The following is a 14,723-nucleotide window of genomic DNA, read 5'->3' on the forward strand; positions in this document are numbered from 1 at the left end:
ACTGCAACCCTGTGCTCTCCTGAATCTTTGCTAATTTCAGTTTGAGAGTACCGTTGTACTTTTCAACCAAACCTGCAGACTGGGGGTGATTCGCAGCATGAAACTGTTTAATGATATGCAGTCCGTAACACTCTAACTGGATAACTTTCCCGTTGAAGTGACTTTCGTTATCACTCCAAATCAAACAGGGCAAGCCGAAATGAGGAAAGAACTCCTTCAGGAGTACTTTTGCAGTCGCTATGGCTGTATTCTCTTTAGTGGTGTAAGCCTCAACCCATTTACTAAATGCACAGACAACCACTAACACATACTTCATATGGTTGACTTGGTCCATTTCTATATTATCGAGCTGGAGGACCTCAAAAGGGAAGGTGGGAGGTGCAAAATTACCTGGTGGGGTAGGGGTACCCTTTCCTGGACTGTGCATCATAAACACCATACAATATTTAAGCAAGTGAGCAACTGCGTTCAGGATGTTATCATTAAGCCATACAGGGTCTAAAAACTTGCAAATACCTTTAGCACTAATATGAGCTGGCCCGTAACCCATGGTGACTATGGGGAGGACATCTGCATCTGGTAACATCCATCTCTGTTTCCCTGACGCATCAGTCCAACACCCATCCTCATCCAAACAAGCTGGGCTTTCCTGCCATATCGCTAATTCCTCAATAGCTGCCTCACTCTGTATCGCCTTGACATTTTCCAGCGTATCCTGAAAAATAGTAACCTCGGGGACCCACCTAGCGGGACCTGCTACAAACAGCCTTTTCTTCTTTGTTCGGGCTGTCTCCTTGGCTGTCTGGTCCGCAAAAGTGTTCCACTTACCTACATCATCAGTAATTTTCTTGTGTGCGCTACTCTAAACGATCGCCAATTTCTTGGGGAGTGTCAAAGCTGACAAGAGCCTATTTATAAGGGGGCCGTGCTGGATCCTCATCCCATGAGAAGTGAGAAACCCTCTCTCTGCCCAGAGCCACCCAAAATTAAGGCCGACTCCGAAGGTGTACTGACTCATTATAGATCTTGACAGCCAGTCCCTCACTCAACTCACAGGCTCGAATATGTACTACAAGCTCTGCATCTTGGGCCGACTGATAGGGAACTTGTGACGTCTCAACTAACGTGTGAAGCGTTGTGATTGCAAATGCAGCTGTTGTAGTGCTATCTGGTAACTTGAAACACAAGCCATCGACATATAGCTCCCCTTGAGGGTCAGATAAAGGAACATCAGTCATGTCTACCCGTCCTTTCGTCTCTTCCTCAGTCCGGAAGATACAATCATGTATGTCAATTTCCTCACTTTCAGAGGGTGGGGTAGCAACGTGGCTGGGTTCAGAGTGGCACATCTTTTGATCGTGACATGCGGGGTAAAGAAAGTTAACTCATAACCGGTCAGACGTGAACTGGTGAGGTGCTGCATCTTAGTCTTATTCAAAAGAGTATCCACAGCATGGGGCACCATGACTGTGAGGTCAGTATCAAGTACGAGCCCAGCCGACTGTCTCAGAGACGGACACAGCGGCGGCCGCTCTTATAAAGCTTGGAGGGCTCTTGTGACAGGGTCAAGAAGTGCAGGAAAATAAGCACATTGCCGTTGCTTACCTCCAAAGGCCTGTGTTAAAACAGAGCGCACAACCAGCCGTCTTGTGTACATACAGCACGAACGGCTTCGCATAATCTGGGGTACCCAGCACAGGCGCAGAGCAAAGCGCATCTTTTAATTGCTCAAAAGACTGCTGACATTCAGGCGTCCAAGGCAAAGGTTCATGCACATCTTTAGTGGTTAATGCTAGCAAAGGCTTTGTTAGTAACAAATAGTTAGGGATCCAGTGCCGACAATAAGAAGTAATGCCAATAAAAGTGTGCACATCTTTTTGAGTTTGAGGGATAGGCATTTTAACAATGGTACTGATGCGCTCAGGAGTCAACCTCCTGCCCTCCTTCAACAGTAGGTGACCTAAATAGGGGACCTCCTGTCGACAATATTGAAATTTGGAAAGGGACATTTTATGTCCATGGTGTTTCAAATGCAGCAACAATTTAACCGTACTGTCTTTGCAACCCTGCTCAGTGTCAGAAGCAATGAGAAGGTCATCTACATATTGAAGCAACACGTTACCTGAGGGACGCGTGAGGGAATCCAATTGGGCTTTTAAGGCTTGGCTATACATACTAGGACTCAGTATAGCCCTGAAGAGCGTGACAGAATCTAAAGCTTCTGACAGCTAGTGTAAAACCGAACAAGTACCCGCTTTCTGGATCAATCGGGATACTAAAGAATGCATTTTTTAGATCAATGACAGAAGAATTTAGCAGTAGAAGGGGTCATTGTCAAAAGAGCAGTAATGTCAGAGACCACCGGGAACTGAGGAACTACTATTTTATTAATTTCACGCAGGTCAATCACAAAACGATAAACATCTGGATTACCATCAGAGGAGCCTGAAGGTGCTTAAGAATGGGAAGAATGGGGCTATTACACACATTCGCAGTCGTCTCTTCGACAACCCCTGACAATCAAATCTTGTATGATTTGCAACAAGGATCGCTCCCCTGCTTGCGGTATTTTATATTGAGGAATACAAAGCAAAACAGCATTGTCTTAAAATTTGATAGAAACTGGGAGTATCTGCAATAGTCCTACGTCCGTGTCACCTGTTGCCCACAACGTGGGCGGCACATCCTTAAATTCAGCAGGGAGGAGTGCATCTTTGAACAGACACTGCTTAGAGTGGACTACATTCGGGCCCATTGTCATGTAAACACCTTCCGGGGAACAATAAATGGTAGCATGCAAATTTTTTAACAAATCTAAGCCATCAAATTTTCTCCACAATTAGATGTCAACAAAAATGGCAAATCCACAGTAAAAGGATCTATAGTCAGTGTAAGAGGTTTGGAAAGGGGGCTTACAACTGGTACACCAGAAAATCCTACCAAAACATTATTATGGCGAGACAGAGCTGCCCCGGGGACCAATGAACCAGAAATAGAGCTATTCATTGCACCTATATCCAGAAAACATTCCTTAGCTGAGCCATGCAAATCTGCAGTAACATAAGGACCGCGCTGATCTACATGTATCTGAACTGGTGCCTCACCCTGTCCTTGGCTGTTCTAGCTGTGAGACATCCCCGTCACCTCGTCCATGTCATAATCATCGAGATAATACTGTGCACCCCTAGTGTTGTCAAAGTAGTTACTACCCGAACGATCCTGTGAGGCTGCGGCATGCTGAGCTCTGTCCTGTCCACCAGCTCCATGACCCCGTTCACGAGAACCTCGTCCTCTAGGGGCCGCAACTTTCTGCAGCAATAACGGACATTCACTACGCCAATGTCCCTCCTCTTACCAATACGCACACTGATTCGGCCGTACAGGCATAGCATTCCAGCTGGTACGCGGAAGCTGCCGCTCCGAACCACCACATCCTCTACCATTTCCCCTAAAAGCCTGCTGCAACATCACCTTAGTCTTCAATACCGTATGCTTTTTCTCCATCTTCTCCTTCTCCTCGTTCTCCCTGTGCTCATAATACTGCGCCATGCTCAATATTACAGAAGGGGAGGAAGTAGTCCAGGTACTCTCCGAAGCCTCTAACCTAGTCGCAATCTCAGGAAGCAAGTTCATAACAAATCTATTGGTAAACAATCAGACGCCTCCCTCCACCGACAAATCCTGTCTACTAAAATCCCATAACACCCCTTCAAACCGAGTGAAAAAAATCAGATACACTCATCTTTCTTCTGACGACATGCCGTTAACTTGTCCCTTTCTACCCTTCTCGGTGGAATGAGAGAGTGCATATATGTAATAATTTGACCAGGCAAAGCTAGTATCTCAGCCTTAGGCTTCTCACCAGGCTTCCTCTCCTGGTCCCATCCTTTAATCGGATCTCATGTACCACCCAATTCCACAACGTGGTCCTGTGTGTACACCTGCCTCCAAATATCAACAGGTACCAGTAAACCAAAGAACATTTCAATATCCGCAATGAATGTAAATGTTGTATACTTGTAAAGCGCACAGCTGCCCCAGCAACGGGGCGTCCTGGCGCTGTATACCGCTGGGGAACCCATCCTGGCTTTCCCTGTGAGATGGTCCCTACTGGGCATCTCCAAGGTGAAGACAAGCATCCCCGGCGCTGATGGGGCCATAAGTGGAGATTAAGCAAGCTATTGCCCAGAGTTGCTGAGTGGGATCCATGGTTAGAGTAGGCACCGAGGCGAGAATTATCGAGTCCGCTGACCTTGGCCCAAGACCCTGCCGCGTCGGGAATCGAACACTGGTCCCGGGCCGACCTCTGCTTCCGGGTCTGCCGCCTCTAACCAGTGAGCCACACCACTCCACCAATGAAGCGGCCTCAGTCAATTCCTTATAATATGCAGTAGGATTTTTCCTAGGGTCAGGTAGCTGAGTCTTCAGGGATAAAACTTCACTCCTTTTCCACGGAGTATAAACCCACTGTTCTTGAAACCGGGCCTCTACCCGTGGTCTAGTCACATTGTCATGCTGATCCCACAGCTCAGGAATTTCGGGGTGGTATATGGGGTGGACTTGCCTCATCGGAAACTGGGATACTGTCTTCAGGCTCTTTTCAAGCAGCCTACTTCGATAAGCGACCAGTGTCGTGACGTTACTGAAAACCTCACCAGGTGCCATACCAGAAGCATATACATGATCCCTAATATTGTAAATAATTTTGGACGCTACATTATGAAAACCCTGCTCCCACAGTCTAATCAACGTTGCCGACATGTGCTTAAGAGCATGCTGCTGCACAAAAGGATCATAATCTTTCATTACACTCCTCACATCTTCCGCACTGTAAATGGGGTTACAAGCCCACTGAGCGGCCTGATTGGCTGCCACCCTTTTCTCTTCATCTCCCACATCAGATCGTATCAACGTCCGCCCTAACCGGTCCTTGAATTTCGTCCAGTCCCTATCCTCAGAGCTCCGTGCTGATGTCTTAAGATTCTGCAACATCAGGGTATAGGGGAAAACGGTGGGAGTGATGACAGAGGTACCGGGCAATAACGTTGCTGCTGGCTGGGTCGTGGGTGTAAGAGCTGGTGAAAGGGATACCTTTTTGATGTCGCCTCAATATGTTTTGGGCCCATGCCTGTCGCGGGTACTTGGGCCTCCCACACGAGTGAGGCACCAGTTTTATCGGGAGACCTGGGGTAACGCTGGGTGGTAGGAAATTTGTGTCAGCCCAGTGACGCCACAACTTTCCCACACAAAAGTGTGTTCGAAAAGTGATTTTTTCAGCTAAATTTGAGCTTTGGAGGGGATTCTCGGCAGGGAAATGTTGGGAGACCCACGCAAGCCATACCTTGCTGGACTCCCCAGGGTGCCTAGTTTTCAGAAATGTGTGGGTTTGGTTGGTTTCCCTTGATAGCCGCCGAGCCCAGGGCCAAACACTCATGGGACCCCCCCTTGCAAAACCAGGTTGTTTTGTGAAAGGTAATTTTGAAGTCACTTGAATAGGTTTTGGGCCCTTGCCTGTCGCGGGTACTTGACCCACCCACACAAGTGAGGTACCATTGTTCTTGGAAGACTTTGGGGAATGCGGGCTTGGTGGAATTTCGTGGATCCACACAGATTTCAGAACTTTCCACCACAGAAATGTGAGGAAAATGTGTTTTTTTTGGAAAACTTTTTAGGTTTGCACAGGATTCTGGGTAACAGAACCTGGTGAGAGCAAGACAAGTCACTCCATTCTGTATTCCACTGGGTGTCTAGTTTTCAAAAATGTACAGGTTTGCTAGGTTTCCCTATGTTCCGGCTTCGCTAGGACCCAAAATCCACAGGTAGGCACATTACTAAAAATAAGTCTGTGTCTTGTGGGCTTTCTGCCGCTCTAGGGGGAAATCTGGGGGGGGGGGGGGGGGAGTTTGCCCCAATATGGCTCCAAGGGGGGCAGAAAGACTGTGGCTATTTTTTTGGGCAGCTCCACGCATAAACAAAGCCAGCATAATCGCTGGTGCCTAGTGGGCAGAAAGACTGGAATTTCTCTGGGGGGGTGGGGGTATTGTCCTGGCCCACCCTAATTTCAATTGCCCAAAATAAATCCCTAGCGTATAGTGGTCTTTTTCCCCCCCCCCCCGGGAGGGCAGATTAGGGGCTACTGCCATTTCGGGCAGCCCCCACCCTAAGTAAAATTACCTCTAAAAATCCCTGGCATCTAGTGGGCGTTCTGGGGGCTGCGGCCCCCATCTGCCCCCCCAGGAGGGGCAGAAATACTGTAATATTTGGGGGGAGGCATTGACATGCCCGTTTTGGGAAGCCCCCACCCTAATTTCAATTGCACAATATAAATTCCTGGTGTCTAGTGGGCTTTTGCCCCCCCCCGGTGGGGCAGGTTTGGGGCTACTGCCCCCATCTGCCCCCAGGAAGGGCAGAATGCTGTAATTTTGGTGGGGTGGGGGCATAGGCATGCCCGTTTTGAGCAGCCCCCACCCGAAGTAAAATTGCGGGGGGAAAAATCCCTGGCGCTAGTGGGCTTTCTGCTCCTTGGGGGGGCAGATTGGGGGTTATTACCCCCATATTCCCCCCGGGGGGCAGAAAGACTAACTTTTTTTGGTGGGGGGGCATTGACATGCCCATTTTGGGAAACCCCCACCCTAATATGGTATGCCAAAAAAAATCCCTGGGGTCTAGTGGGCTTTTTGCCCCCCGGGGGGCAGAAAGGCTGTAATTTTGGTGAAGGGGGTGGGGGCATTGGCATGCCTGTTTTGGGCAGCCTCCACCATAAGTACATTTTTTTGAAAAAAATCCCTGGCGCTAGCAGGCTTTCTGCCCCCCAGGGGGGGCAGAAAGACTGGTATGCCCAAAATACAACGGGTGGAGTAAACGCCCTTACCCAAGAGGCTGCTCCCCCATCCCTGGTGCTAGTGGGTGGATCCCTGCTTAGGGATTGCCCTCCTGGGGTGATCCCCAAGCAGGAATCCACTAGGGAAGGGTACCATTGGAAAGGGGAGATTCTCCCCTTTCCAACGATACCTCTCTCAAGTGTTTCGGTGCTCGGGGGGGCTGAGATAGACCAATGAGTACTGAAACTCTGAAACTGAAACTAAGTTTCAGTGTTGTTTTCAATGCAATGACCACAGCGCACCATGCGCGCGATCGTCATTACACTGAAAACCAGGGCAGGGCCTCGGGAGGTTGGGGAAGCTCTTCCCCACCTCCAGAGGCACAATAAAACAAATGGAAATCCCTCTGCTGTTTACAGCAGAGGGATTTCCTGCCCCTGTCCTCATGACAGAATGGTTCCGTCATGAGCACAGGAGCACCGATGCGCATGACGGAACCATTCCGTCATGAGCATCGAAGGGGTTAAAGAGTGCATTCACTGTAGAATTAGATGATACTCATATTGTGTGTTTTACAATAACTGACTGATATATTATTTGAGGCCCTGATGAAATAAAACGTTTTTACATAGTAGATAATGTACTTACTGTAAAGAGAAATTTTGACTTTCATAATGTGTGCTTTAAGACCTTGACTAACATTTATTGATTAGCAAACTAAATAGAAACCCTCCTCATATATGCAGAATGTGATTTGTCTTGAAACGACAGTTATGCAATGTGTGCACTAATGTTAAATATATATTTCATCTAAATGTAGTTCTTAGCCATGCTTACACATGATTATATAAGGATTTACTGTAAATTACATGTAAGGTGAAATTTATTTTAATTTGTGTTTAGGTGTGCACACGCATATTAAATGTGCACCAATGAGTTACTGCTTTAAACTTGTCCTGACTAAGCCTGTATTTCACCATGCTGCATACATACTGCTTTCCATTTTCTGCTAAAGTTACATTTTTGCTGGTATTCACATGCATTTGTTGTTTGAGAAGAGATACAGTACTGTACTAGTGATAGAAGAGAGAGCCTGAGAAGGAAGACCTTGACGAAAGAACATGAGGAGCCAGAGCATCCATTTGAAAGGCTATTCAGCAATGTTGAGATCTAACCTGTGCATGAGAAGACCTTTTTGTCCCCATGTTTAGTGTGAGAATTATCTCTGATGTACTCTGCAACATGAGAAATGGATGAGAACAATGGACCCCTGATGATGCGCACAAAAGGGGTGTTAACCAGAGGACTCCTTTGTGTTCTAACTTAGTGTTCATACCGTTGGATATCAGATTCTTTCTTACATCCCTTCAGAGACTTTTCCCTGAATTCCTAATACACTTTGGACTTTGAGAGGTTCAGTCCTCAGTGCTTACCTTTGATTCTTTCCTAACTGTGGCTTAGGCTAAGCTTATTCTCTGACCCATAGAAGACTCTTGACTGAGCTTCTGAAATGCTGACGCCTTCCTTCAAGTTTCCATGCCTTGCTCTAATTTCCTTTATGGAAATTCCCTGATTTTGGAGAGCTTTTAGGGTACAGAACCATCCTCTTAGTTTGGACTCAGATTTAGGAGATTCAGATTACTTTATGTATAGACAAGAGAACTTTAGACTTTTCTCTGAGCATCAAATCCTTGTATTGCTCTTTTGTATTGCTGTGACTGAACTGCTTGTCTGCTTAATATTGGTCCGCCTTAATTTCTTTCGGAGGTTGGGCTTACCTGTTATTCTGTATCTTTATAGTATGGTGTTAAGAGCTGTGTACCTGAACTTGATTATTAATCTGTAATAAACCTTCTTAGCTATAGTCACTGATTCCTTGTCCTTATTGTGTGGCCAAATGGGTTACGCTGTCAACTGGTATTGACTGATGACACACTAACTCTCTCACCCCTCAGTACATATAAGAAAGATCAGTCGAAGGAAGACATATGGTAAGGAAAGAGGGTCTAGAAAACATTGGGGCAATCGCATGAGCCTGCCTCACAAGCCCCATGAGTTTACATGCTACACTTTAGAAGCGACAACTAGTATACATAATTGATTTTTACTAAACTGCACACAGTTCTTTTCCCTGTTATGTGTTACTGTCACTATAGAGTGTTTAAACTGCATCCCAGTCAGAGCACAAGGGTTATCTTTGAGGAAATCTATTTGAGTGGGTGGTGTAAAAACACACTATGTCATTTTACTTTTAGTCCACTGGTGTATTTCTTGAGACATTGGTCATTCCATTACATGAAAGTTAAGTGAGCCAGTCAGGTTAAACCAATGCACAATACATGTCAAAGGAAGCTGTTTTTACACAGCGGCTAACACCCATCGTTGCTTCCTCCTACATTTGTCATACATTTCATCTCCAAACGTTCAACTAGCAGGAATACTTTTTAATTAGTGCTTGCTTGTTTTCTGAAAGTTTAATGGATTTGTACGTAGGTGCCAGTGGCATTTTACTTTCCAATTAATTAAAGACATTTTTGAAATTGTGACCTATTTACACTTTTTTATTCTCTAAGATTCTTAGCTAAGTCTTGAAAGCTTAAAGTTAAGTAACTGCCATAATGCAGAAGAGCTGAATTATAGAAATAAGGTCTGTCAAATCATTACTGTATTAATCATTAATAATCTGCCGAGTGAAAAATTAGTCATAAAAAAGCAAAACATCGGTCTAGTGTCTCAACTTCAGCTATACATACATAGCAAAAGAAGAACAGGGCTCCATGATGCCAACCTGGGACAAGTGTGCCATTGGGTATTGCATGGCCCTCACCCACATGGTGTGGCAGGCTTCATCATTGGGCTTTCCCATACTTGAACATACTTCTCATACTGCTCACTCAGAGTTCAAGTGGGCTGCAACCAACACTGTTGGGAGCGAGGTTTTTTTTTCCTTTTGTGTGCGAGACATCTCCCGATGCCAGAGGAGAAAATGCTAAAACAGTCTTCAGTAATTCAACCAAATGATTTATTACTGGTTACCAGGACTGGATTAAAATCAAAGAGATAACCAACTGGTTATCATCAGCGATGGATAAGAGTTGTTAGGACTAACCATCTGAAAAAGGTCGACGTGTTTCAGACATTTGAAAAGGATACCATACCTTTCTTCAGGATCTATACTAATCTCAAGCCTAAAGTATAAATCGTCTATGTATAAAAAGTCTACTAAACACAAATATTTACGATTTCTTGTCAACTGTCAGAGCAAAGGGGGCAGTGGCGTAGCTAGACCAATTGCTGCCCGGGGCCATCCCTGAGTTTGCCACCCGGTGCAGGTAAGAACTGAGGAGGGGGGGGGGGATAGTCGACAGACAACTTGTTTGGGGGAGGGGATGGCGGCAGGACGACAGATGAATTGTTCTCAGGGGTGGTTGTCGACAGACCACTTGCTCCCCCCCCCACCCTCAAAAAGAGTGTCCCCCAGGGTGGACCGACCGCTCCCCCCCCCTACCCCCAGCTACACCACTGAATGAAGGCACTTAAAGAAACCCGACAACTCCCAGTGTTAGGTTGCAATACATAAAAATACATCAAAACTAGTGCAACAAAGCACATAGTGATGACTTTACACTCTATATATAGTGGGTGTAAAATTATGATGTATGACATTTACGAACAATTAGAAATTCAGATATATTAATTTATATCTTACCACTAGGTTAGATTAAAATTTCGAAAATCCCCAGGAAGAGGAGGGAGTGACCCCCCTGTAGTCACATTCTTGGAGAGAGAACATAGAATTTATACACAGGTATCTGTAACTTAACTTGTTAATTTATTTTATTGGAACAGTTAATTGGACATTAGTGATCATGTTTTAGGTGCATGCATCAATTGTTAAGGTTTATACTAAACACACATTTCACAGAAAATAGTATTCTATCATGGGGCATGTAACTCATTCCATCCATCCCAGTGTGGGGATACACCAACCCCTAACATCATTCAAATTGAGGAGTTGTTCCAACCTTTTACCACACACATGAATTGTAGTCCAGACAAAGCAGTGATAGCGGTGAATATAGCGGAGTAGAACCAAAACCAGCAGGGTCACACGCAACCACAGGACAACAGAGCCCGACCCTTCCACAGTAGGGCAGCCCCTCACTGAAAGAGGGTGGACAACCAGCCTCTGTTTTACAGAGTCACACAAGGCCGCTGGTCACCTTGCCGCATCCTGGGACATTCATAAATATGTACGACTGAAATCATTCGTGTTGTTGTGCCTCCGTACCCTCGTGAGGGATTGCTGCTTCACCAAAGATGGGGACCAGCCCCACACCCCCACATCAACCCACACTGACAGGGTAGTCCACCCCTGTCTGCACACTGTAGTTCTGCGGTAATCTAAGTTTGTTAGACTCCCAGCAGGTAGTGCCGCTGAAATCAGACTACACAGCCCTCGGGCAAGGCCTTCAGTCCAGGCAACACTCTGCCTGGCAACACCCTAGGAGGGACCGGTCACTGGGGGCATAGAGTGTCCTACTACCTCCCATGCTGCAGCTCCTCTCAGCCTACCCTATAAGAGCTGAATTTAAACTGAGACTCACTGGGAGAAGAGAGTGACATGAGATTACACACAGAGTCTGCATCAGTGGTTACGTTGACACAAAACAGGGAGGTCAAATGAGGAGCCCGAAATAATGAGCCCGAGAGTCTGCAATACAGGTACGGGGTGAGGCAGAGAGACAGGATGTGACTGGCATGGATAGAGGCACGGGTGGCCAGTCAGTGTAATTTGCACTGGTAGGCTGAGTAAGGTGATGGCTTTGGAGAGCAGTGTGAGGTACTGATGGTCTGCGTCAGGTGGTGACTTTCATCGACAATGCAAGTCATCTGTTCAGGCAGTTGAATGCACTTGCTCTGGAGGGCATTCAGGTACTGGCTGTGACGGGGTAAATCAGGCACGCTTTTTCTATGGCAGAGTCATGCACTTGCTATGGAAAACAATGTTGGGAGTGGAGTGTACTCACATGGGAGAGCATAATAAAGCCTGTGCCTTGCCGAGTTTGCATGTGACCATCTGGTATGTATTTACTACAAACCAATGCACCCCCTTCAAAGTCACATAGGAGTGCCCGTTGAGCATCAGGGAATGTTAGGTGCTCCACTTATTGAAGGAGTCACCCCATGATGGCTTGCACTTCGGTGGCCCTTGAGGTGAAGTAGTAGCATAGTAGACCAGCATGTTCATAGTAAACAAACAGCACGTCATGCTGCATATACCATAGGAAACTTCCACGCTGGTATGTTTGAATGCAGCAGGTATCATAGGTGAGAGGAAACCCATCAATAAATGGGCAATAATCTCCATTTCAATGTTACACAGCTTATATCCAGTCAAATGCTGCACTCAAGATAATGTACTCAACATGTAGGGGGAGCCAAAGCTCTCTCTCAGTAGTTCTTCCCCCAAAAAAATTCTTGTGATTAGATAAGGTCTGTCAGCAAGTGTCCTATCAAACCAGACCAACAAATGGAAATCTTGGACAAAATCTACATGACTTCCCTTTCAATAGGATTATTCTAACCTCCTTCGTTTCCAAACAGAAGTGTCTTCACAACAGTTGGACCAAAACCCATCATTTTCATTATAACAAGATTGCTCACTTGATCAAGAAGTGAGTTTCAAAAAAATAAATGAAAAAAAACAGCATGTAGACCCTGAAAGGATGTCAAGATTGAACAGAAGCAGAACCAACTGTGTTGTGGCTACCCTCGGTGACAAACTGTTCATCACGTTATTTGAAAACAGAATCAACAAATACTGGAGGCATGCAACCTTTTGTTCATTTTGTATGTATATCTACGACTTCCCTTGTTGAGTTAGTAAATGAAGGTCTTCATTTTTTTAAAATGTAGAACCTATTGACTTTGCCAGCTTTTTTAGATGGCCGATGTGCAACCTCCACCTCACTACGACCATCTTTGAATTAGTTTATTTTTTGCTGTGATAAAATCCACTTCAAGACGGCCGCCCTCAATGCACACACTGGTGGTCATCTTTGAATAGATATTTTTATATCTTAAGAATATTGATTCAAAGATGATTACTGCTGAGGCAAGCACATGTGCAGCCCATATTTGGATGAACTTTGTAATGCTTTTAAGAAATGGAATCAAAGACAGCCCCACGAATACAAGTGCATCTCTGGTGGTCAGCTTTGAATAAATGTTTTAGAGCATGAGAAAATACATTCAGTGATGCCACAGTGCATGCATGTTCAGGCACATACACATATAGAAATTTTGGAAGGGTTAAAAAAATCTTTTAAAATGTGGCCTAATAGCTAGCACTGCCATCTTTGAAACTGGGGAATCAGGTTCGAATCCTGGCCTATAAACATCTTATGATTCTGGTCAAATCACTAAGCCTTCTCATGCCTCAAAAAAGTATGGTTCACCTGGGTGGAAGAAACAAAATAATGAAGAGGAAAGGCAACGAATTAGGAGCTGGGAATTAAGATAGACAAGAAAGTCAGGCAGTCATAGGTAAGAGACTGACCCAAAGCCCACCTTAAATGTTGATCATAAAAGTTTTTCTAAAAGCGGCAAGACTAGACCGAAAATGGGTGTTTTTCGCAGCTTCGACAAAATAATTCTTGCAAAAGCAATTGAACAAAATACCAAAATGTTTTGGTGCGTAGGTGCGACATCTCATGAATTTCCAGGAGTAAATAACTTCTATCTCGGAAAAAATAATACTTGTGAATCGTGCTCTCCGTATGAAAGCCACCAAGAACTTCATTAAACAATAATCAAAGATCAATCAATAATCAAAGAACCTGCAAAGGATACTGTAAGTGCTCCAACACAAAGAGGAAATCCCACTGATCGAATTATGTGGGTTGAATTGTTCGACCACCGTCATAGAAGAATAGTCCCATATTTTAATATCCTCACCAGCAGTGACAAATCGGATGCATCCCTGCATGACTCGACCTAGCACGGAAAATATATAGAAACATAATTAAAAAAAACGGTATTCGATGGTTAACAAATTAATCAACAATAAAGGCAATGTAAAATATATATTACATGAGATGTATTTAATGCCAATGATTTGTAAATGTATTCAAAGAATATTTTTGTGGTGGCTGCAGTTTAATGGTAAGATTATTTCGAAAGTACATATATTTTTCTTTTAACACCTGTAACAAGCAAGCATAGAACATTTAACTATGGTCAACGTTACTTCATTGCAATCTTTATAAAATGTTCGGAACATATAGCTCACATTTTAATTTACTTTCCGTAAAACTTTCATTTTCAAATAATATCAGGGGTACACGCGCGAGTGTGTCTACCAGTAAATGCTACAAATGCAATCAACTCTGTCAGATGCAAATTATATTCAGGGACATGTTTACATATGAAAGTTTTGCTCCATGGCTTATCGATTTTGGGGAAACGGGAATGCAGATTGCACCAGGAACAACATAGAATACTACGATTTAACTGGAACTATCAGAAAAGAATGTGATATCTATAAACAGCAAACACTTAAAAACTTCAACATTTGCATATCAAAAGCAAAATAGTTTCCATCATTCCTACTATTTGAAAGATAAAGTTTAGAACTAGGCAATATGAATACAGAGAACGGTTGGGACAGGTTTTGGCCTATCAACTAGCTGACCAAAGGGCTCAGGTACATAGTAAGAAAATTAATGGCGTTAATGGTGTTACCGTCACTAAACCCCAAGAAATTGTGGAGCAGTTTAGGATTTTTTATGCTGATTTGTATAGTGAGGCATCTGGTTATAATTTACAATTGGCTATAGATTACTTACAAGAAAGTGGGCTACCTGCTTTAGATCCCTCTCAAACTTTGATACTGGAAGG

General features: G+C 44.6%; 1 protein-coding gene across 4 annotated transcripts in view; it reads right to left on the reverse strand.

Moving 5' to 3' along the window:
• LOC146855889 (protein NEDD1-like) overlaps nucleotides 1-14,723 on the reverse strand; it is a 305,997-nt gene that overhangs the window by 263,267 nt on the left and 28,007 nt on the right. For all 4 annotated transcript variants that reach the window (XM_085650678.1, XM_085650679.1, XM_085650680.1 and 1 more), the window contains exon 2: nucleotides 13,677-13,820. In XM_085650678.1, coding sequence (XP_085506804.1) covers nucleotides 13,677-13,812 — 136 coding nt within the window. In that variant the 5' untranslated portion in view covers nucleotides 13,813-13,820. The remainder of the gene's footprint in view (nucleotides 1-13,676; nucleotides 13,821-14,723) is intronic.

Source organism: Triturus cristatus, chromosome 4_1 (genome assembly GCF_964204655.1).
Source record: "Triturus cristatus chromosome 4_1, aTriCri1.1, whole genome shotgun sequence".
NCBI classification, from domain to species: Eukaryota; Metazoa; Chordata; class Amphibia; order Caudata; family Salamandridae; genus Triturus; species Triturus cristatus.